This window comes from Lepisosteus platostomus, chromosome 2, assembly GCF_059453375.1.
Source record: "Lepisosteus platostomus isolate fLepPlt1 chromosome 2, fLepPlt1.hap1, whole genome shotgun sequence".
NCBI classification, from domain to species: domain Eukaryota; kingdom Metazoa; phylum Chordata; class Actinopteri; order Semionotiformes; family Lepisosteidae; genus Lepisosteus; species Lepisosteus platostomus.
In genome coordinates this window covers 11,190,556-11,216,057 of record NC_142612.1, presented here as the reverse complement: position 1 = coordinate 11,216,057, position 25,502 = coordinate 11,190,556, and the positions used below count along the sequence as shown (strand labels likewise).

Below are 25,502 nucleotides of genomic sequence, written 5' to 3'. Positions count from 1 at the left end.
CTGGGGGGAGAACAAGTACAGAGAATGATAGCAGTGGAGAAACAAAAAGCCTGTTAAGACAATGACAAACCGAACAGTCTTACCAAGCGCTAACAGTAATGGTGGATGGCAGGAGTGAGTGACTCATGGACACAGCTTTATATGTCAACAACATAAACTCTACAAAAGGTTTTGCTTTACAGAAGAAATAAACACAGAATAGACACCATCCTTTCATGCCGGTGTAGTTCTGCTTTGGATAAACGGGGCCTATGCCTACAGACACTGGCTCCAATGTTGTATCAAAACACATTACTATACCCATTCAGGAGACTCAGACAATGCCCCTCATGTTCATGTGGTTTATGGTATATGACAGGCGTAGACGCATTTAATTCAATACATTCTTTGGTGCACACCTGCTTAGGCGACAAGGCAGGCTGGAGCCCCCACATGTAGCAGACCAAAGAGCAGTGATGAGGGAGCCAGAAGAAAGCACGGAAGCACACACCACAAATACAGTAAAAGAACAGCTTGTGCTGCATTTGTCGAGTGAGAGAAAGTAAGGTGTTCAACCCAAGATGGGGGTTGTTTTTGCTACAGAGGGTCTGAGTTACCAGATTGTTTTTACTGTGTTTTCTTTAAAGTGCCACAGGGTATAAGGAGATAAGCAGGCGGAGTCTTGCCATGACAAGAGACAGTGCCTAGAGAATTTAACAGGTGTAGTAATATACAGAGTACTACAGATTTAATTCAGAGCTTTGTGGAACACACAATGGTTCTCTACATAGGTCAATGTCCATGAATCTGCTTTACAAATGCTACCATTTGCCCCTGACAAAGGTTCATTGTAAATTCACCCAATAACTGTCCACAAGAAGGCTCAGTTGTAACAGCCTTTTCCACATTAGCTTAAGCAAAGTTTTAACACAATGTATTAACCTAAAAATATAATTAATGTCACATGCTTAATAAAATAATGTTATTATTAGGAGCATTCGTTAAAAAGAAGTTCTTAGAAAGCAAATATGTACGCTATTGTCTTTGCCACAGGCATTGCATGAAGTTCCCTTTTCTTTTTTTAATTCTCAAAACAAGATAGGATTGTTTAGCTCCAGTACTGTATGTTGCTCACATACACATAAACAGATACCCACTTTTACAAGTAATTAGCTTTTACAATCTTAAAATATGTTGCTAAGGGGTCTGCCTTTCATCGTATGTAAAGGATCACTACAGTATGTGTATACAACTTGAGAATGAGATCAGCAATCTCTGAAAGTAGGAGTGCAGTTAATTTTGTAAGCAAGCCAGTAACAGAGTTCTGTGGGGTACTGTACTATATATTAAAGTTTACACAATAAACTCTGTTTTTGGACCACACAGCTTGCATAATATTCACATATGATAAATGTGGACATTGGATTCTGGTTCCACTGTTATACTACATGAGAATCATCAGATATTGACTACCCATGAAAACTGTCATTTAGTCCTAGACTGCCTTTTCAGAATGCTGACACACTGAGGACAATTGACAAATTCTTACTAGATACCCCAACTGCCACTGACCAGCTGCCTAAACACCTATTTTGCACAGGATTTGAATCCCACCGAATACTTAATTTAACTTGGAATTTAAAAAACACATCCCAGAATACTGTACATGTAGACTTCTTGTATTTTACCAGAACTGCAGATGCAGAAGATTCATCACATTCACAAGATGGACAGAATTTGCTATCATATACTGTATAAATCATCTGGGTGACTCACAAAGCACAAGCCACTAACTTTCTCTTCTTGGTTGAGAGTTTGAGTTAAAAAGATAAGCACTGAGGAGGGTGCACTTTATGATCAAAGAACAAAATATTTTCTGAAATTCCAGATTAAGAGAGCTTGTTTTTCCTCTTGTTTGGCTTACAGGGAAGTGTATCATAGGAATGTGTTTCATTTCCTGCCTGGGATTTTTCTATTATGCCTTTTGTGGAAAGACCAATTGTTTGGTTCCTTTTCCTCAAAATCAAAAGAGGATTATGTGTTAAACAGGAGGAGTTACTTAACAGAGTTTAATATCAGCCAATCCAATACCTATACCTATTCTAAACCACAAAATATGCTTTTAGATTGGACTGGTTCAGCCGTAAACATTACTACTCAGGGGTTACATATGACAGACCACCATTTCTTAAAATATTTCTAATATCATATGATACAGCAGTTTAAACTACTCAACATGATGGCTCAAGGCAGACAATACAGCTCAATCCTGGGCAATTACTGTAACACAAAAAGAAGCATGCCAGAGTACAGCTGCTTCAGACTTGTACTTATTGTAATGGACAGATGCAGGGCTACCTCTAAACCATGAGTCATGCTTTTTACCACTTAAACCCTGCTCACCACTGTACAAAATGGCTAGATTTATAACCATAAGCACTAACCGCACTATTCTGCGAGACAATCTTTGGTACAACACAAAGGGCACCGTGAAACTCAGAAGAATACCACTAACCATCGTCATGCTGATCAGAGGTTTCCAGTGTTATGGACCATGCCATTCAAAAATGTACATGAAGAGAGATCTTCATGAAAGTGCAATTTTTCATGCCGTGAGCCTCACAATTCCTATGGGAGAGTGTTCAACGATGGCAGGAGAGATACTGCACTCACTGCCAAAGCCACACAGTCACAGGAGCCCAGCAAGACATTGTTGTCACAATGCTAGGCCTAGTCCAGTCCATCTGTTCCAGGAATATCTGACAAATTGTTGATCACACAAAGGTAATGATACACCCTTGACCTGAGCCAGCAGTGTCTGTCCCTCAGATGAATGAGTTTACTTATGAGCTCAGCAGCAAATGACTGCACTCATACTCAATCAATACTCAATACATACAATTTCAGTGATTGTGTATTGTGAAGGACTGCATAGTTTGTTATACAACATGAGCTTTTGGGAAGTCTTGTTTATAATGACTTTTTGTGTGGATGTCTTCATCAATACCATCAAACTGGTTTTAGCATCTGAATCAATACTGAAGTAAACTCAATTTATGATGCATGATCATGAACAGGGAGTTAATTATCGCATCAGGAATGAATGGAACAGAAAGAGAAATCCCTTCCTATACAATTCAACATGTTCAGAAATTGCTTCTCCACATCTGGGGGTGTCACAATACAAATTGTAATTTCAATTAAAAAATGATTGATTTGGATTGATTTCTTCCCTTTAAGGAAAGTACTACTTTTTCTTTCATTAACTGGGGACAAAATGTCATCCTCAACAGAACTCCACTTAAAGACTTTAATCCACTATAAATAATTGAAAACACGTAAATAAACAAAGCATAAGAATGGCATTCACACAAAAAGTACAGTGGCACTGATGCGTCCTTAAGCATGTTCTGATATACTGTACATTTCCCAAAAATATTAATGCTCAACATTATTGATCCTAACCTGGCAAAGTTATGCTGTTCTTCACAAAAATAGAAAGTGCATCAGTTTAACTAAAGCAGCCAGAATCTCCCTGACAAATGATGGGAAGACCTGAATAGAACAGCCAATATCACAACATTGCAATTATTCAAAAACTGGCAAACGTAGAAAGTCAGCTAATTAAAAATAGTATTAATAGCTCTGATTGGGCTCTTGCCATAAGAAACAAGATACGCAAGGAAGACCTGAAAAAACAAGCTGTCAACGACAACAAGTCCAGACACAGCAGGACAGAAACTGGACTGTATAATAAACTCTGTGTATATATGACCACTATGAGGTACTGGGAATCTGTGATAAATAATATCTTATACATCTTTTAGAATATCTGCTAAAATAATTTAATGTGTATTTACATCAAAGTTTTTTTTAAAAAATCTTTTTTTTTCCAGCTTTTCAGTTTCAGTGGTTCAGTAGTGTTTCTTTGAAATAAAAGTAAGGCAATAATATTAAGATGACAGGCCTCAGGGCTGCACACTTCCCCCATCGTTCACAAATGAACCTCTGCAGGGCCTGGGGGCTGTTGTCTTCACTTGCAACGCATTTTAGCCAGCAGGTACGCTATGCTCAGAAACAGCCACACAACCAGTAAATTGGGGCTCAGGGCCAGTAAAGGGATAGAGTAGAGAAGGCTGGGGTCTAGCCTGCAATCGCGGATGGGCAACAGGCCACTCAAGTTCTTCTGTGTGACCACTTCCCGAGTTCCAATGCTGTGAAAACGGAGAGGGTGGAAGGAGAAGGAGCGAGAGAGGAGGAAGCGTGAAACAAAGGGCATGCACAAGGATGGCCAGGGAGTTATGGAAATAAGAATGACAGTAATCATAGTGAAAAAACAACAATGGATATCAACGAAATGGGTCGGATAAAGGGGGAGAAAGCATGGTGAAATGGCGTGGAGGCCAAAATATTAGACGGAAAAAACGAGACAATGATGAGGCCAGGGTGGAAACGCAATATGAGGGGGAGGAAAAAACACAACAAACACCACCAACGCAAATTGAAGAAAGAAACACCAATCACCCAAAAAAAGAGAGAGAGAGGATAAAAAAGAAGAGACAAAAATAAGAGCAATTTTCTGTAGTCTTTGGAAGGTAAAAGAAAAGCGAGGTAAGAACGGATGGTTTTTCACGTTCCCCACACGCGGGGCGGCCGGACGGAGGGCCATGCAGCACTGTCATGCGTCTGCATGCTGCGGTCAGCGAGCGGCAGGGGCAGGGAGGCAGGGGAACGTGAACAACCATCCTGGATTTCACCCTTACTTATCCCAAGCGCTGGGGAACAGCGTGCCGTCTGTCAAATATTTAACAATTAAAACTGCAATAAATGTCTTAAACTCTATTACTCTGGTGGTTTAAAAGATCTACATCTAGCAGAGGTAAGGATACAAATGCCTTAGACTTCATGTATCCAATTTAATAAAACTGACTGCAGGGGTATGATATCTGGGTCCTGGAGAACCACAGTCCTTCAGGTCTCACATATTTTACAGGTTTTACAGCAGAAACACAAATGAGAAGACATTGTGGATCTCCAGGAAAAGGTCTGCACATTACTATATCCGTACCCCGCATTGCTATGTCATGTTACTTACCTAACACTAAAACGTTATGCCACATTTGTGTGTGATGCTCTTAACTGAGGAATAACTTCAGGTGGCACAAAGCCACACAATTACATGCGCCTTCAACTCACCCCTACACTTCTGTGAAAGCTCCTGTGGCCTCTTCTTGCCAATATACCAAGTCTTATTAAAAGGCATTGCTGAGAGGCTGACTTCAGGAACACCTTGAGCCTAACTCTTCTGTATGTTCCCTTCCCTCTTCCACAGCTGCAATGATTTGGTCAAAAGCTACTGTGGTTTACTAAACTGTCTCTAAGACTATCATGTTAATTCGAGATTTAAATTGAACAACTAATGAAATGTCATGGAGACTGATTGACAGAAACGAAATTCTTACTAGACGTGCGAGTAATAAATCTGCTAAAGGACTACTTTTAATCCAAATGTTCATTAAACTGTATTACTTCAGACAAGGCAGGGTCAAATCACAAAGAAATATAGAAAGGATAAGAAAACTGAATGCCAGAAAATTTGAGACAATACACAAAGAGGAATGTAAGAATGAGGGCAGGCAAAGACCAAACAGCATTGTACTACTACAGAAGAGGGTGTAGGGTCTTATCCTTTCTTTTTCGGGGGAGGGGGGCTTTCAAATTAATCATGAAAGATTGAAAAGGTGCTGTGGCCTATTGTATTTTGGTTATCATTGAGAAAGCAGTGTTTCAGCAGACAGAGGATGGTATGAATGAGACATGAGAGATGAAAAATGCACGTGGACAGGTTTGCACTCCGTCTGTAGTTAATGAAACATTCTTGCTGGCCATTTGCTGGACAAATAACAAGCAGGTGTTATTGCTGAATAAAATATTAAGCATAAGGAACAAGTGCTAACTGCAGAGAGAGAAGGATCATAAGGATCGTGCTCAGTGCACGTCTGCTATGGCGTATCCATTATCACAATGTGTTCTAAATGTAGAATGTTGCACTCTTGATTTTAGCAAAACAAAGTACAATTTCAAAAAAGGATGCACATAGGCCAGGCATCCTCACAGTGCCCAAATTTGAGCAAACTAGATTATTCTGGTGTGATTCGCCTAAAGTGGTGATAACAGAAAACACCAAATCTGTCTTCACAGGAACAAAAAACTTCCAAATAATCTGGAAGAGAACAGTTCCTCTTCTAGACTTTAAGCCAATTATTCTCTTTACATTGAAGGCAAAAAAGCCTTTTTTTGGACATCTGGAGAATCCAGAAGGGCATTTCACCAAACTTGTGTTTTAATCTTTTTTTCTTTATCCCAGTCTGTAGCACCATGAGATCTTCTACTAAATGCTGGTCTGACTCAGTTTGACCCTCTTTGCCTCGATAATAAATATAAAAAGCAGTGCTCCTCTGCTATTTTTTCCAGTTATGTCAAATATCATACAATATTACAGTATGCCAATTAACATATATACTAATTATAATTATTTTCAAATTCCTACATTGATATTGTAGCACAGTCTCAACAGCCCTGTCTAAGTGATGTCTCTTATTCTCTTTGTCAGGCATTCTTTTTTTCACTACATCTTTGCAAAGTGCATTCATATTAGAAACTGGATATTCTATGTTTACTGATCCCTGTGATGTCTTGTGAATAAAATCTGGGAACTTAGCAGTAAATTATGAACTATGCACTATGAATATCCCAAACAAATATCTACCAGACAAAGACAGTCCATTCTATAGTATTTCATATTCACTTCTTGAGTCACCAAAATCGTGTACACCCCTATACAGTATACGACGCGTCTTTCCTGATATAACCAAATAAAAAAACAAAACACCTGCAAGGAACATGACTGCTAAAGAATATCTAATTTCAGAATACATAATTTTGTGATGAATCTATCAGTTTCTGTTTAATGCCAATGAACACCACTTACAGTAGGCACTTATTGTTGAAACAGATGAAAGAAGTAACCAGGAAACTAAATACAGTAAAGACACATCTACACTATCATACCTCAATTAGCTGTGAGGATGAGAGAGTGACTCATTGCCATCAGTACTGGTGCGGGTGAGGGGTTCATCTGTAGTTTGCACTGTCCCATGTTAGGAGCATCAAGCAGTGATAGACCTACCTCCTCATGCAGTCCAGGGCCTGGGTGAAGACCTGCGGAGCCATGCCGTGCTCGTGCTGCAGGATCAGACACTGCTCCAGAGTCACGGACATGGCCGTCCTGTCCTTGGCGCTTTTACAGCTCGTGAAGCGAACTCCATTGAGGCGCCGGCAAATCTGACAAGGAGCAGACAGGGGCAGACACAGCATTTCATTGCACGATTGTTCTGTTTGTGATTCCCTTCAAACTTTGAAATCGTCAAACGCCCCGCCCCAAAATTCTTCTCGACGACCTTCCAGACGACAGACGTATATTCATTGAGTTCTGCTTAACCTCCAGCTCGAGGATGGATGACACCCACACTGATGTCCTTCATCGTGCACTGATGCATTACAGACACCCCTACAGATGGAGAGAGCACTGTTGCTACTCTACTGCTTTAGCTCAATGTAAGACCTAGAATCCTGCCATTATTGTGAAGAGATTATTCACAGGTAAGGTCTTATGACGTCGGACATGCAAGTTTACAACATGAGTTAGGTATAAAGGCAATTCCTTATTCTAACTGAGGAACTGAACCACTTTTTCTCGATGTTGGTTCTGTTCCGGTAAAAGTCTTACAATACGTGTGCATATAAAAGATTGATGTACCTCTGCAGCTTGCCACAGGATGTCCACATTCTTGTTTTTTCTTGCATGGACATTCTGGCCCAGGAATCGTAGCAGTTCAGGCAGGCATGTCTGACTACGGGACCGAGGTAGGCCTGCCAAAACAAACCAGAGAATGAGACATTTCTTTTCGCCATTCTACTTTGTAGACACAAGGAACATTGGGGAATTACAATGAGACAATAAGGACACAGAAAAGTGACTATCTTATCACAATTTATGAATAAGACTATAATTATTCTATATATCAATATCCTGCCTTTTATATTTTTCTTCAAATTCTTCACACAAAATTATTTTGCAAAGGCAATAAAATGTTGGTGAGTTTACATCATACAATATAGCCCACAAAGATACAGTAAATGTATAGTTATCATAAGTGTCTGTCATTTGTAAATGTTGTTAGTTATATTCCGTTAGCTGGTCAGGCTGGACAACTTCACATGGAAACAAATATCCCAGAATGCGTACAGTTCAAACATATCCATCTTTATAGAGTTTTATTACTATTAGAAATTTTAAGCTTCCCAGTACAGTGTTTATTATTCAGTCTACATTAAAGTAACTGCCTTGCAGCCTGGCCTAAGGACATGTCTAAGGAAAACCAGGTAGCAGTTGTAAGTGAAGCTTTAGGAGCAGAAGGGAGCTCTCGTATGTGTAGACCAGAATTTCAGAACCAACGCCTCAGAATAGAGACCAGGGACACTGCACTACAGGAAATGCTCTTCCTTTTGATGAGATGGTGAGTAAAGATTCCATGACACTTCTTGAAAGAGCAGCTATGTTAACTCCAGTTTACTGGCTTAATTGTAATCTGGGCTTGGTTACCATTAGTTTAAGCATTTTCTCACATCTCCACATGATCTGCTGTGTGGGGAGGCTGCTAGTGCACAATGGAAACCGCATGCTATCCATGAGGGTACTGCGTTTCTGTGGTAAAACGGGTCCCTTCCTATATGAGAAGCACTTTAGGAGTCTTTGGCATGAGAATCACAATTTAAATGCAAATAGTTTATTTCTGTGCAACTGTTGCCTTTCCAGTTACCTTATTTCTTTTAGAACCTGATCCGCCTCTGCTAGTGCCACATTTGTTACTTCATTATACCGAATTATTGTAAGCCGATATTTCATACAACTGATATCCACTGCTTCATGTATTTTTGCTCTGATATTTTTTAACAGTTCTTTGAGCTCAATGTTGTCTTGGATTAGGTTCACAGGTTAACAACAGCAATGATCACAACAACATTTTTAGAAATATACACAGATCTATACTTACAGTCTTCAGGTAAAACTTCTTTGAATTGTTCATAATAGGAATTCAAGCGAGCCAGGCTCTCCGTGTTAATGATTTCTTGCAGTGATGTGTCTCCAAACCTTATGAATAAATAGGTTAATAATAAGCAGTGTGCAATAACCTAGAGTATAGTAAATCACATATATTTATAACCCACACTTGGTCAGTCTAGTATTGTTTCCCTAAAACAACCACAGACTATGTTTTTTTTTATATCAGCAAAGAGGCTGTTTAAGTCTGGAGCAGCTGTTCATATTGATATAATAAAAACAGATGCAATAAATATTATAGGTAATAAATATTATCCGGACTGGTGGTAACATGCTCACTTTAGAGGAATAGAAATCCAGACGTCTGGTGTGAGAGACTTCATTAAACATTAATACAAAAGTCACCTCCCCTCATCAGACCAGTACAAGTGTCCGCGAGTCTCTGGAAAACGGTAGCCTTACTTCTCTGCCAGGGTCTGCTGTTCGTTGATCCCCACATTGAAGAGCACCGGCTGGACCCTCAGCAGCATCCCGTTCTGGATCTCCCGCGGCAACGCGTCAAACATGGTGCCCGGGAGCGGGATCCGCACGTTGAACCCATCCCTGGAATCAGAAAGAGGGTGACGGCCTTCGCTCCGGGGATTACTATTCCACAAGGAGGGACACGGTTTCAGACTGTAAGCTATGTGCTGCAGTCCCTCAGTGGGAGAGCTGACTTTAACAATCACAATCACAATCGTCCTCATCCTCATCATCATCATCATCCTTTCCCTCTTTTAATGGAAAACATAGGGGGACTTTCTGATATCGATGCCGTTTGTTACTAGGACTTTGCTCTCCTCCACCTCAGCAGCAGGCCACACAGTGCAGAACCCCTGAACCCACTCGCCTCTCTGTCCATCATCCATCAGCAGATCAGGTCGATGAACTGCGGCTGCAATTAACACAAGCAACTAACCAGCGAAAACACTGTAATTCTGAAAAAAATAAGACTTTTTATTTGATGCGTATTCATCTGACATTATGACTCTTTTCTGCCTTGTATATGATTTTATCTGCACCAGACTGCAGGCCTTAACGTTGTTAGACCACCTTCAATGAAATGCGCGTGAATGCTCAGCTGTCCATGGCTTTGTACCTGTTTCCCGTGATGACTGGCAACATGTCCACAGACGAACTGGAAGTCGCCTGGGTCACCTTGAACGTGACGTTTCTCATGTCCATAATTCCTACGCTCATATCTTCCAGCATAGACAGCTCCTCTCCTGTGAGAGTAAAGAAAGAAGTGTCACGCCGATGCAATCGGATAACCTGTATAAGTTATGAAAGGCATTAGAGGATGGTTGGCTTCACAGACAGGAGATTGTAGTAGGCACCTTTTTTTACAACTCACTCAGGAATTAAATCTTTAGACGTTAATGTGGGTATAATTATGGTGTGGATATTGATGAAGCCCAATGCAGCAATATACTTCTTGACGAATGGTGATTATACAGTGTTTTTATGTCCCAATTTCACTGGTTTAGACAACTTTACTAAATATCAGGGCTGCAGTGTTTTCACAACTCCTAACACAAGATGAATTGAGGCTCAATTCAATTTCTTCTGTTCTGTATGAGAAATACTCATGTGATAAAAAAATTGCTTGAATTTGCAAATGAACATGAAGTTACATACCACACATTATTCATTTTACATGGGAAGACAAATGAATGGAAGCTGGTCAAACTTAAGTAGTTTGAAGAGAAGAGGAGCAATGATACAGCTTAATGAGCAACTAAAAATTCAAAATATTCAACAGTGAGTTTAAATTTGGCTAAAATGTTTATTAAAATCTATTATTGTGTATATAATCACAAAGATTCAAAGCCCAAACTGTTCTGTTTGTCTCACAGGAAGAAAAGACTTTAAAAAGATTAAGATTAAAGCTACTGAAGTCAAGGTAAGACATGAATTTGGAATATTATGTTGAAGCCTCTTGAAACTGTAGAAGGGTAATAAAAATACACTATCACTATTGATAGTGTTTTTTTTAATTAAAATTTTAAAGTAATTTATTCTTAAAAAAAGTATTTATTTAGTAAAGTATTCAATTAAAATCTTCACACATTTTCAGTGCCTTATTGGCTGGTTTTTGGTCATGTCAAAAAACAATCACTATAGGAAACATCTTTTAGCTTTAATCGTTTTTTTCCCCCAAAAGCTGCTGCTGTACTTTACTAACAACAAAATGTAACATTGTCTCCCACATTTACTGCTTTCATTTTTGTTACCGTAGGTACTGAGCAGACTCTCAAACTGAGCCAGCAAGCCAATGGTATGGAGTTGACGCAAGAATCCATCATCACGAAGACAGTTTCTTAGTTTGATTATAAATCCACAAATAAGGGCTGTAAGCTGAAAGAAAAATACATACATATATTAATGAGGGATGATGATGTTTCGCAATGAACTCATAAAACAGTTACGGCAGATGAAACGTGATTCAGTGAAGACTGAATCTTTCACTAGGATACACCCCCGAAAAATGTTTTGTCTCAAAATCCAGTGACTGAACATTTGTTTTACTCACTGTTTGACAAAAGACAACATCCCTTCGATACTGCAGGCTCAAGTCCATGGCGATTGTGGGGGCAGTGTCTTGCATCAACAGGAAGACCATTGACTTTTTAGCTTTATCGCTCATCATGGCTACACATTCAGTAAGAGTTGTGAGCAAAGGATATAAGGCTTCACTCCACTCCCCTGGAAGGACAAGACTGGATTAGTTAAACATTCTCTCCCTATTCCGTCATCAAAAACATCGAACCATCTGATTCCTTCATTCTCTAAATCCTAATTACGCAGTTAAGCAAATGTTAGCCTTTTCTCAGAAAAATGGGAATACTCTTACTTGCAATAAAACCCAGTAATTACACTACGATACCGGCTCCTATCTGAAACACTATAATTAACAAGTGGAGAATACTGAGACTTTCATGGGAATAATCTCCAAAAAATGAATCATCCAATTTCAAGAACCGCTCATTCCAAAACTGGTCGCAATGAGTTGGAGCCTAGCTCAGCAGGTGCCACTCAATCACAGGGAACACACACATGCACACCGGGGACAATTTAATAATGCCAATTAACCTAGACAGCATGTCTGGTATCATGGTCATCACATGAGTAGAACTGTCTGCAGACACACAAAGGAAGCAAAACTGTTTTTTAAGTTTCCAGATGTAGCATGTAAAAACCAACAGGGCTTCATCTATAATCACAGCAGTCCCTTCTATGTGCAGTGAATCTCCAAGATGTGGAATAACTCAAAATTAATTAAATTAAATTAATCTGACCAGGTGTGAGATTTAAAAATAGTTAATGACAAAAAACGTATCCACATGATTATGTTATAAATAACAGTAGTAACAGTCAAAAGATAAAATAATTAGGAAACTTCAACATAGCTGCAAAAGACACTTTATACATTTGAACTTTTATGTATTTTAAGAAATGTCTGGGACCGAGATGAACTCAGAAATAATCACCGTGTCTTATTCCTGCTCCACCTTGTGTAAGATACGAGATGCCCTGTTCAAACATTAGAAAAATTGAAAACAAAGGCTACATTTACAAATAAAATATACTGTACTTGTAATTCAACTGTCATAAAACAGTTATAGAAAATACAAAAAACCCAAACCTGATAGTATAAAGACCAACTGCCTCGGACACAAAGAAGACTAAAATATAAAAATATTTTTATATTTTATATTTTAAAATATTCAAAGCACATAATAAAAGGGACATAATGGGAATTTAAAGCTCCTGAAAGTTAAATGCAGGACCCAAAGAGAATGTTCAAAAGGGAGATTATTCCTGTTTGAGTTTGCCTTCAGCACAACCCTGTACTTGCAGTCATCAGTTCCACTGGAAAAGGAAAACAAACGTCACGAGGGCACCTTCTCTTTCTAAGCACCAAGGAGCAGGGAACTGCTTGAATCTAGCGGAAGCACTGCCTTGCAGCAACAGAAGGAGACGCGCCCTGAAGCAGAAGTGCTGAATGGAAAGAGCACATACCTGGAGAGGCCTCCTCAGCAGGGGGGCTGCAATCTAAACAAAAATGGAGGCGCAACATGCATGGTTAGGAAGCAGCATTGTCAACATGGGCAGCTCTGAAAACACTGGCTGCACTCGGAGCTAAACTGAGCTTCAACTGAGCAGTCGAAAAAGGCAGTAACAAAGCAAAGAGCAGGCTGGTATGTTCAAAGAGAAACGGATATGCCTATGTGAGAGAATCTGAGAGGGGAAAAAAGCCAGAGGAAAAATAAAATCTTGAAACGTGTGAAAGTACAGAGACCACTCAAGAAAATGGGAGTTCTTATCTTGGTTCGTTGGATCCGCCTTTTTGTCAGACATCACCGCCGTGTCAATATGTCGCTGAACCAAGTGATTGTATTGCCTGGTCTGTCCTGATCCATGTGAACAAGTACAGTATGTGTGTGAGCTTGCAGGTGACAAGAACTTCATGTGAGAATCCTACTACTCAAACTAGGATTGAAATAAGTATTCAAATAACTTAAAAACTGAGTAATGTCAAGGAAGTTTGGTTGAACCACTTCTCTGAGATAAATGCCAGAACAGAACATACTATAACTCCTCAAGGTGTCTGTAGATAGAAACTCACTTACTGTAACTCAGACACAAATTACTTAATGTACAATTAAGTAATGTATAGCATTTGATATGTGTAAGGGAATTACTATTTACATTGAACCAAACCTAAGTTTAACATAATTGAGATGAGAAAAGACTAAAACAACAATTATGAAGCAAAGCAAGGTATTTTGCTTGTCAGTTTCTCAGTAGCAGTGCTTGCTGCACAAGCTGAGAAAATGGAAGGAAATACTGTGGGAGCAGCAAAGCTTTCAGAGATACAGAGAGACTGGTCACGAGACACGGATTAGGAAAATGCAGCCCTAGCAAAAGCAACCATTGCTGAACAATCGTCAGACAATAACCCTTTTGAGTGCACACTGGTAATCCAAACCCTATTCCTTCAGAATTAACCCCACTTCAAGAACTCCATCATTAACAATTTACACCAAGTTGCGTTGCTGAAACCAGGACTACTGTTCTAACCCACAGTATTTCATAAAACCCTGTGTTAAATTATTTTCAGTCTCTATATATCCTTCTGAGCTACAGTCTGCATGAATGCAGTACGAATTGAAGATGCACAGTTTCTGTAGTTTACTTTTTATTGTGGTCTGATTTCACACTATGATTTAGTGTGTATATATAACAGAATAAATGCAATACACCTAATTAAACATTTAAATACAATGTAATATGAGATATAAAAATAGCTAATATTTCTACTTACTCAACATTTAAACACTAAGATTAGTTAAAAGATGGTTAATGCTGTTTATATAGAGAATTATTCACAAAGCCACAGAATGTCATTCAACTGCTTGTGACTGATGGAAATCTACCAGTGCCCTGGATCCCTCTGCACCCTTCTCCCCCAAAATAACAGTAAACATTTTCAAGGGTCTTGTTTTGAACAAAATACATGTTTTTCGATGTTTTACATTTCTTATGTAAAAGGTTCTCACCATGCACAAATGCAGATGTTGGAGATGTTTCCAATATGCTAGCCTTAAAATATCTTACTGCACAAAACAATTACTTACCTGATTACCTAATAAACACAAACCTGATGTGTGAATAAATGTTTCGAAACAAAAGGCCTTCACTAGTAGGTTATCGCATTTTTCTGTGAGCTACCCAAATGCACCAGTACTTTGCAATTTAAGAGGAACAGTTAACATAGTATGTGAAAAAGAGAGGAACAACAAAAAAACAAAATAAACATACAGGACGTAACAGGAGGAACAAGGAAAAACAGTGTACACATACATTTTTAAATGAATAGCGGTGTGTATTGGCAACCACAGTTCAAAGTTAAAAAAAACTAAAGCAGTGTTAGTCACATTGTGGAAAAATGATCTTGAGTTATCAAATCATGCTGTAAACCTGCACCCCAGCACAACACTGAAAGGATGCGTGAAGAAAAAAAAACATGCATGCTGACAGAAGCAAGGGACTTTGGCTGAATATAGCAAAAGTTTGCTCCTGTGAGTTTTTATTTTTATTCAGGTTAATCTGGTTTAAGAATGTTTGAAAAATATGAATACCTGCACAACAGGAGCACTAAGAGAAAATGTCATCTTTGTATTCAAACCGTTTCTGAAAAGCTACAGTCTGAGGGCTTGCGTATTCTATTTCAACCTTACAAATCCTTTCTGTCTGGAAAACAACAGAAACCAGACATTTAAGATTCAGCATGGACATCACCAGTGTTTCAGCACTTTTAGCATATATATATACACAGAGCCCTCTTACTACAAAACAAGCATCTCCAAATAGAAGTTGGAATTAAGTTTTTTTTAAGAGCTCCTAAATGTATTTAATTAGTACTGTCCTATGTACATAAGTACACAAGTGAACATTACTGGGACATTCCAGTGCAAAACAAGATTCAAAAACCATCCCAAACTCATTTCAGAATGTGCTAGGTAATTATACAACAGGAGCTTACTTCAAAACATCCAGTGTTTAACCAATAAGAATCTGGAACCTGCAATTACATTTATGAATGCCTATTATTGCCCCACAGTGATGTAAAATAGCCCCTGTTGTTTTACTTTACCAAATAATCAAAAGATGGCTTCCACAACGTCCTTTTAATGTGTCCAAATTATAGTACTTTATTTATTATTGGGCTCATTTGAGAAATCACCCCTACCAGTGCCATATGTTTGCAGCACAACAAGGAAGAGAAATTCTGATAATTACTATATCATCACTAAAGAAACTTATAGGAACAGTAAGCTCGGAATGGTTGGATTTGACTAAAAGTAGAAACTGCACTGTTAGAGCTAAGGTTAATTCCTTGATTTTAGGTCTGAATTCCTTGACCACTGCAATTACAATAAAAATTACTACTGCTGAAAGCCATGTGGAATGAAAAAATATTGTTAATCTAAGAATTTATCGCAGATTCAAGAAGAATCTAAGAGAGTTTCTTCCTTTAGCTCCACACTCATGCAACACTATGTTAAGGATTTACTTTTAAATGCAAGCTGGTTTCAGAATAGTTTTTCCCACTGCAAAGTGTTTACCAGTATTTGTATTTGGCATAGACGGCTTTAACTACAAAAGTCAACTCAAAGAAAGCAAATGAAAAAAAAAAAGGCTCACCAATACGCACTTTTGTCAGAGAGAGTAAGGCATGCAGAGAGTGCTGGAGAAGATGAGGATGGTGTGGCAGATGATGGCGATGCAGATGAACAAGACGAGCTAGTTTCCTCCATGCAGTCTGGATTAATCCAGTACGCTCGCCTCTCCAGGTTACCTTTCTTGCTGGTGCTGCTGGTGTCGCACTGGAACACATCTTCGCAGCTGTCGCTCTGCAGGCGGTCCTTCTGCAGCAGCTTGTCCACGCGCTGGATGATGCACTCCAGGCTCTTGTCAACGTTCAACCACACCTTCTCCTGCAGGGCGAAGCAGTATGGCATTAAACAATAAGGGCTGTGTTTAAGAAAACCAGGCTTTGTTTATCAGCTGGTTGTTCTCGCCTTGACTGCAGCCCATGATAAAAAAAAAGCCTTGAGAACCAATAGAAAGTTAGGGGAAGACAGAAAAAGTAGTAGGCCTGACTGGATTGATCTGAAATGCTTTGATCATCCATATTCTGTTAACATACAAATATAAAAGTAGCACTGCTAGTTGGTTGAAAACCTAAAACTGTCACAGAGCATTATTTGTGTTCTTGTCTTTCACAATTGATTCTGAAGAAGTCCGCCGGGTTGATGTTGTCAATGCCCTTGAGGAATCAATAACTGAATGAGGTCCCCAATTTCTCTTCTCTTGTCAAGAAAAAAAAATAATTTCAACTTGACACAGTAAGCCTGGGAATGTGTTGGGTTGCTCTTCTCTGGACTAATTCCAGAGAAGCCATGTTTGTTCTTATTATGTGGTGACCCACAAAATGATTACAGCAAAATATTCTAATTTAGGTCTTACTTTCACTTTGTACAGCTCTTCATTTAAATCATACACTTTTTTTCCAGTATATCATGACAATCTGTTTGTACTTTTTCTAGCTCTCCTACATTGTTTCTAAGGTGAAAATGATGCATCACCGTCAATATAATTAAGCCTTTTAGTCTCAAAGGTAGTTTCTTCAAGCTCAGTGTTTTCCACCTTATATTCGTAATTCATGTTTCTGTTGCCCGAATTAACATATCAACTGCTTCCGCGTTTTTGCCCGGGCTTCCTGGGGATTTCAGAGTAAGATTTCAAACACAGCTGTACAGACTTGAACAGTTTGACTCCTGACTACATCAGTAAACTGCTAATGCCCGTACACATACTCTACTTTACACTCTTCGGACTCCAGTCTTCTTTCACTTCCTAATTCTGTCTTGTTGGTCCCAGCCTGATCAGAACGTGCAAGGGACTTTCACATCCTGTCTTAAAACTACTTTTTTTACTTCCTCTTATTATTCTGTTTAATTTACAGTTTTCATTTTTGTATACCGGTCTCTTTTGATTTGACTGCTCTGTTGTACAGCGCCTTAGGATTACGTACTATGTGCTCTACACAAAATAAGTTATCTTTAATATTAACGCCGCTGTTGTTTTCCACACAGAACAGCAAAGACGAGCAGGGCCGACCCACCCATTCCTCCTCGTGCCAGTTGGCATGCAGGGACGAGCGGCTGTTCTTCCCTGCCCACTTGGCGACGAGAGTATCCTGGTCGTTCCTCAGGACCACCTGGTCGGAGTCCCCAGTGGTGGGTGAGGCTTTAGAGGCGATGTACTCGGGCCGGGCGGCGTTCAAGGCCTGGATTGAATTTGCCAGCAGCTTGCAGTCACACACAGTGACCAGCTGCCTGGTCTGCGATTCAAATGTGACATGGACATGCTCAGAAAACAGGAGATGCTGCAAACCCAAATCATGCCTGAACTAAAGATGGAAGAGGAAACTGCAGGTTTAAAATGACTTGAGTGTACCCCAAAAATAAACAAGGCATTAAATCTAAAGTCGAAAAGCATTGATCATTATTCCGACCTAAGTAAACATCAGAAAAAAACCCCAACAAGTATTACTGCACTTAGGTTTACAGACTTTTAATATATGTAAGTCATATTTGTTTACAAAATTTTGCTTTAAATTCACAACGACAAAAAGTTATTTGTGAAATGATCTATATACAGTAGCTTTCCTTTATTTGTCATTTATAATTTCTACACAAAGCAATAATAATTTTTACTGTCAAAAAACACCAAGGGAATTCTAGAGAGAGAACAAATATGAATTACACCCTTGATCGGTTAGAGGCATTGAAATATAATATGTTAATATGTCCTCTATTTTTCTTTAATGCATCTAAACAGCAAAGTCCACCTCACCTTATCTGCCAAAATAGCCAAGGTCCTCTCCAGCCCATTAACAGAGCGCTCCTTGGCTGCTCTGGAGAGCCTCTCGGCATAGTAGCTGACCTGCGTCTTCAGGGTATTGATGTGTGCAATGATCTCCTTGGCTCGAATGATGTCCTGTGGCATGTAGACAATGGACTGCGAGCTAGACACGGAGCTGCTAGAGATTAGAAAGGGCAAATCAGCCAGGTGTCAGGATAACCTCACGAGCTGCACAACAGAACAATGATTGTCGCCACTTTTCTACAACACTTTTCATTCTTTAATACAAAAAGAGAACTTGAAGTTGACTTTTCCTTTGACAGAAGCAGGGTACAAATCAAACACTGGCGGAATGGCCAGTAAAATGAGATTAGCGACTCTCTCATTTACTGTGCATATGTATACACTGTGGCTATTCATTCTATTAAGCACACAGAGTTCACAAATGCCAACAAGCAGACAAATTAAAAGGCAGGTATCTTGAAATGACATCCACATTGTAATCCCGGGAACCGATTATGCTTTTGTGTGATGCTTATTTGTACAAAGCATCTGGTAGCAAGCTTGAGATGTCTTTCTAAAACCTATTTTTGCAAGGCGTGCATTAGTGAGCAACACTTTTGATCCCTTGAAGCACGCCAGAACTAGCAGTGAGCAGTCCGATGCAGAAATGTATGACAAAGATCTGGGACACTCTGAAACACTACACAAGGACCAAAGCCTGTAAACCTCCCTCACTGACCTAGCAAAGGCTCTGCTAACATATTATTCCACAAGATGCCTAAGGCAACAGGCTCCAAGATATGTTACGTACCTAGGCTAGAGCAGTTTATACAATACAAAGGAACATGAACCCTGCATGCTAGACTTACAGTACTAAAGTAAATCAAGGATGGGACGTCCTTGTAATTTGAGCCCTGCTTTGTAAAAGGAAAAATCTGCAAAAACTAAGGCTCATTATGAGCCCTTGAGTGATAAGGCCACATTAAAAAACTTTCAACTCAAGACACGTGAACATGCAGACACTTCAAGTATGCTTTACCATTCTTGATAATCATGTATGAAACATTACAGATGAGAAGAGGCCATGCAGCTAGTCCTGTTTATCCAGTTCATAGTAGCTCATTGCACATAAAGTATATTCTGATTGACATTTGTGAGACAGCAGTCGCATGCTTATTTCAAATTCCCTTCAATACTTCTGTAACTGTGCAAATCGGTAAACAGCAGCCTTGGTGATTTAGTTAGATGACAAGCAAAAGCTAAAATAAACACCTCTGTGTTGTGTACAGCAGTAAAACGTTTTCTGGAACTTTACGGACCTTCCATTTAATAAATAAACTGATCGTGAAAAAGTGTGCAAATGTGAAGCGAAAGAAAACACAGCACTCATACAGTAGATCTCTCACTGGATGATTTTTACCATAAACACAGAATATAAAGGCTGCCAGATTGTCTTTTTTGGGTAACACTGGAGTGTTAGAATTAAATACCTCACATTCAGAGAATCATGTAAAATATCATTACAAATCTTATTTGGTTGTGTAACAGAGTGAAGTACAGTATAAAGATTTTCAAAGAAGATCTGCTACAAGGCAAAATGACATTCACCACAATCCGACTGAGATAAGTTGTCTATTCCGATGCAAGGAGTCTCAGAACAAGCAGCACCATGCCAAGAAAGTACCACATTACATCTGAAGACAACTGAAGTCAAACCAGACCACATCAGAACACATGAAGAAAGGCTGAAACATATTTGCATGAAAAACAAATAATTAAGTTTTTCATGCAGGCTGGTGCACAAAATGGAGAAATAACTGAAGAAAAAAATAATTTAAATACTAGGAACTCACCAACCCTCCTCATAAACGCTGATTAGAAAACAAACAAGCAATTAAAAAGCAATCAAATAAGAAACCTTTTTTGACAGAATGCTGCAGTTTAAGGCAGCATTGCAAAACTAGCATGCGAGGCGAAAGCAATTTAAAGCAAAATGAAGCCAAAACAGCAGTTCTAATGTCGCCATGCAATTATTAATGTTAACAAGAAAGAAATTCAAACTATACTCATCAAACAATACACTTCAAAATGAGAAAGCATAAAGCACAAGTTTGCTCTATACATATATAAAGCTGTTAAATTATACATTTAACAAATCAAAAACAGATCAAGTTATTTTTTAAATATATTGCAACAATGGAACGTAACATGAATTTATCTGAAAGGTAGTACTAGGTACTGTATACATGCAAATATGGATACAAGAGTTTAATAAAAGCATTTTAGAGGAAAAAATTAAGAGAATTCTTTAGATAGAGACAACCAATTAAATTGCATTTCAAATACATGTATTTAAAAAAATATGAACGAGCAGCACGTTTGGTAGACTTATAATGAAGACTCAGTTACAGAAAATAACACAAAGGAAAACCAATGGCTGCTACAGTACATCTGTCAGCTTCGGTAAGTGGTTCTGTAACAAACTCATTAACATGGGTTAAATTTGGACCAAACAGAAAAAAAAATGCAAAACTTGAAAGGCTCTTCATTTTCAAAGAAAAGGATAATAAGTAACAATAGCTGCAATTCTATATCTTCTCCCCACTCCCTTCCAATCATGTTCCATTTTCTTGAATAACAAATCACGTACAGTAAGGTCTCCACCATCTACGAATTTAACATTGGCAAAAGTTCACTTATTTGTGATTTGTCTGGCTGACAGGGTCTTGGATTTAAGAAGAGCGGGATGAATTTCAAATTAAAAGCGCAGCAGACTAGGATCAGTAGGCGAATCCAGCTAGTGAGTGTGAGCCTCTCCCTGCCCCCTGTCCAAGTCCCCATTACCCAGAGTCTGAATGTGGACTTTGTGTATTGTAACGAACGCTCCAGGTTCTGTGTCAGCAGTGTGGGGAATGACAGATTGGAGACGACTCTACATGCTCACTGACAGATTTACTGCCCTTTTTAATGACAGTTGGGCATGCTAATCAAGGAGCAGGGACTGGCACAGAGAGAAAGTGCAGGAATCCGCTGGGCACAGAGGAGGGATTCAAGTTGTTCATTTTACCTCATTTTACTCTAAGCTTGTAATTACTGTTGTTTGTTTTAGTTGATCAATGTTATTAGTGCTTCAAATATCATATATGTGAGGGTTACGCGTGTCTTTTGACCTTCCATGCTAGATGCTGTAGTACATTACGTGACAGTATAGGGGTGGACTTGGTTACAAGTGAAACTGACTCTTCGCAACGGTTCTTCACATCGAACTCTCGTGAATGTTGTGAGACCCTAGTGTGTTACGTTTTTTTAAAAAATCTTGAAAATCTTTTAAAAAAATTAGAAATATCTAATGCAGACATAGAAGGTGAAAGAAACTTCAGAAATGCAAACTTTGCTATTCCAACAGCACTTCTTACAACAGTCCCATTGACTTACTGCTTTTTGGCTTCTTCAAACTTGTGGATGAGCTTCCTGAGGCCACTGTTCTTGAAGCCCTGGCAGTGAGCAGCTGGGGCCCCAATCGTTACAATGTCATATGTGTGGTCTGGAGAACGAGGATACGTCAAAAATACATCAAAGCTATATCAACTGGCTCTTTCCACATGTAAGGACTTCCATCACAGTGAGAACAAAGACACATTGAATCTGCCACATTGTTTATCTCAATAGTTTATACAGAAATGCTTTCTAGTTGGATGGTGAGCTCTGTAAATGAATAACCGTCAAAATTCATGCTATTTCTATTCTGTAAGAATCTTTCCAGTTTACTACGTGCTCTTTAAAGAGACAAACCAAGGGCGAGGATGTGTTACACTGGCAACATATGTTGCATAACACCTTCATGTGCTATGGAGTGATAAAACAATTGTCTTTGACAAGTTTCACAGAGCTACAGAGTCTCCTGTTGCACTGCTCATCTGCTGCTAATCACTGAAATTTAAAATGTGCCCTGGAACAGTGATTTAAAAAAACTGCTAGCAAGTCATAATTAAAAGAAGTCTTGTGCATTAACTTGGCCTTACCTGAGCCAGAATCATCCTGTACTCTCATTCTCTGGATATGGAGATTTGTTGGCATGAATTCTAACTTCTTTTCTGCTTTCAGATTGCTTGCCTTGAAAGAGGGCCCTGTGGAGACAATGATGTTTACAGAAAACTGTTAGAAGTTTTCTGTTATACATGTGTCTCAATGACTTTTTTCATTTCTAAATTCAGAGCTAAGGAATTAAAGTAAAGAGACAAAACTCTACAATTAATGATTGGACAGTATTCTTTCAATACTAATGTACAGTATGACCATTTCATAGAATCCCACACAGTCTAATTCTTAGCCTACCACTTTTGGCTAATTTTTCTCTGATCTATAAATTTTCACAGATTTTTCTGTTTCTATTCTTTTGGATAGTGTACACAGTACAGACATGATAAGATTTAATTTCTTGTTTAAAACTTTTAAATAACAACATTGTGTTCTGGACTCGCACTGTTGCTCCATGAGTGCCAACAAGTACAAGCACAGGCAGAAAAGCATTTTGAGAAAGCCCAGCATGTCAGCTTTTATTATACAAATACTTGAATATTCTTGTGTAAAAAGCAAGTGAAAATGTGACGTAAAGAAATAATAAGAGTTGCAAGAACAAACTGCTGACCTATGTTCAAAGCATGACTTCACCTGTATCTAATTATCCACAGTGCACAGTTCTGGTTTTCCGCAGCACATTAAACACAAAAGATACTGCTCGTCTGTGCAGTGTTTGCCAGCATGGTAACATGACAAAATGTTTAAATACTAGTACAAAATTGGAAAATATAAAAGTTTAGCTAAAAGGGCAGCAACCAAATTAATGAACTAGATTATACACTTGAAAAGACAGTATTTCAGTATCAGAAACATATGCTGTATAATGAAATTAGAAAAATCCTTTAAGATATTTCTATTACTGTATTTTGCTCATCATCTGTATAAAGGTAACAGGACAAGAGCAAGTATTTCCCCCTGAAGCCATTCCTTTTTGCAAAGTTTTGCATCTCCTTGCCATTGTTGTTCACTGGGTGAGAGTAGAATTGCTGATAACATCCGATGTGACCATGATTCCCAGCCTACAAAAGCATCAAATCAAAGGCTAAACAGCAGTCCCAAAGCTGCAGCAACAACAAAAAAATGCTTAGAGTCAAACCAACATTTAAGAACTGCATCATCAGAAATGGAGAGTTATTCCCATGTTGCACTGGGATTGTGGTCTGCCTTGAACCTGAGAAAATCATGGGAACATCTCAATCGTTCGAACTACTGTGCTCTTAACACTGTTACATGTTATGTGTTTCACAGAAAAAAACTGGGTGTTGATTCTATCTCTGAAAGAGAACCTGATGATAGCTATGTTAAAAAGCAGTACTTCAGGTCGGTTCTGACATGATAATTTAGAAAAACTTGAAATCCCTGAAAGAAAAGGCTATCAAAGATATCAGAAAAGCAATGGCTAATAATTTCATGTTTGAGCTAAAGCAGGTTAGAGACTTAATAGGGCGTGCTGACCTTTGTACTGATGAAGGTCTGTAAGGGTCTCCTGGTAGGTGAGAATGATGGTTTGGTACTGAGTGACGATCTGACGGCGCAGACTCTCCCAGCAGGGAGACAGCTCTCCTAGCTCCTCCAGCTCGCACACCCTGACAAGCACAGCAACACGCTCTGAGTTTTTGGCCCTCAGCACTGCACAGAGCTTACGAGATCTGAATCGCTGCCGAGAGCTACCCCAGCCCAGATCCCCCTGAAGTAACAGTTAGCAAACTCAGCAACCGGCTGGATTGTGTTGACACAAAGTGTTAATCACATAAAGAGAATCTGTCCCTTCTCTCAGCAGAGATATACTAGTTGGAAAAAAATGATCATGCATGGGAAAAAAAACAAATGAACCCAAAAGCAAAAAACAGAAAAGGAAGGGACACGGGGGTGTTTGACGGACTGCTTTAGTTGTATTGCTCAAGATGAATTGGATGGCTGCTGATGTTGCTTGTCAGACCTCAGATACTAAGGAAGGCTGGGCCTGGTCAGGACTGGGATGAAAGAAAACCCGGTTGCAGTTTTAAGTGGTGCGTGTGGGCCAGTAGGTAACAGTCTTCGCTATGGACACAAATTTCCAAACCAGGCCACAATATAGTGACCAGGTACATAGGACTGTTGGAAGGGCCTTCCTTTTGATGAGAAAGAGAAACTGAGATCCTGATTACTTGGTCATTAAAGGGGCATTGCTAATGCGGTAGGAGACTAGGGGTATTAATTTCGGCACTAAATGAGAAATGTCCACTCCTATATACATGTAAGAGGCCCGCATAATTTACATTTAACAAGGTTAAACAATGTGCTCCTTGCCGGCAGCCTGCACCCTGCAACTCACAACTGACAACCCACTGAAGCTCAGCAGGTGTGAGCCTGGTCAGTACCTGGATGGGAGACCTCCATGGCAAAACTAAGGTTGCTGCTGGAAGAGGTGTTAGTGAGGCCAGCAGGGGGCACTCACCCTGAGGTCCAGGTGGGTCCTAATGCCCCAGTATAGTGACGGGGACACTATACTGTAAATAAGCGCTGTCCTTCGGATAAGACGTAAAACCAAGATCCTGACTCTCTGTGGTCATTAAAAATCCCAGGGCGTTTCTCGAAAAGAGTAGGGGTGTAACCCCGGCGTCCTGGCCAAATTTCCCAGGCTTCCTAATAACTTCCCCCTCTATGAATAGGCTACATTACTTTGTTCTCCCCCCCCACTCCGACGGTGGAGCGACGTGCCGGTTGGAGTATTTCTCGGTCGCAGTTAATGGCAACGTCAGCTCAAAGATTTGGTTCAAACCACCAAATGGAAATGGGTGTGCCGACAAGCGGACCCTGCTGATGCGGGTTTAACGCTAGGAAAGAGTTTTTAGTGGTT

At 39.4% G+C, this 25,502-nt stretch overlaps 1 protein-coding gene across 18 annotated transcripts in view; it reads right to left on the bottom strand.

Annotated features, from left to right (window-relative positions):
• Window positions 1–25,502, bottom strand: part of inpp4aa (inositol polyphosphate-4-phosphatase type I Aa) — a 74,900-nt gene that overhangs the window by 4,150 nt on the left and 45,248 nt on the right. For 4 of the 18 annotated variants that reach the window (XM_088597607.1, XM_088597621.1, XM_088597614.1 and 1 more), the window contains exons 11-26: window positions 24,119–24,249; window positions 22,606–22,710; window positions 22,019–22,127; window positions 20,437–20,454; window positions 18,572–18,758; window positions 17,838–18,056; window positions 16,365–16,647; window positions 13,166–13,198; window positions 11,676–11,848; window positions 11,377–11,500; window positions 10,242–10,368; window positions 9,566–9,706; window positions 9,096–9,193; window positions 7,799–7,911; window positions 7,169–7,323; window positions 7–4,193 (exon numbers count right to left, since the gene is read on the bottom strand). In XM_088597607.1, coding sequence (XP_088453733.1) covers window positions 4,013–4,193; window positions 7,169–7,323; window positions 7,799–7,911; window positions 9,096–9,193; window positions 9,566–9,706; window positions 10,242–10,368; window positions 11,377–11,500; window positions 11,676–11,848; window positions 13,166–13,198; window positions 16,365–16,647; window positions 17,838–18,056; window positions 18,572–18,758; window positions 20,437–20,454; window positions 22,019–22,127; window positions 22,606–22,710; window positions 24,119–24,249 — 2,197 coding nt within the window. In that variant the 3' untranslated portion in view covers window positions 7–4,012. Of the gene's footprint in view, window positions 1–6; window positions 4,194–7,168; window positions 7,324–7,798; window positions 7,912–9,095; window positions 9,194–9,565; window positions 9,707–10,241; window positions 10,369–11,376; window positions 11,501–11,675; window positions 11,849–13,165; window positions 13,199–16,364; window positions 16,648–17,837; window positions 18,057–18,571; window positions 18,759–20,436; window positions 20,455–22,018; window positions 22,128–22,605; window positions 22,711–24,118; window positions 24,250–25,502 lie in introns of those variants that run through there. The other 14 variants (XM_088597628.1, XM_088597677.1, XM_088597669.1 and 11 more) reach the window with 14 other exon arrangements.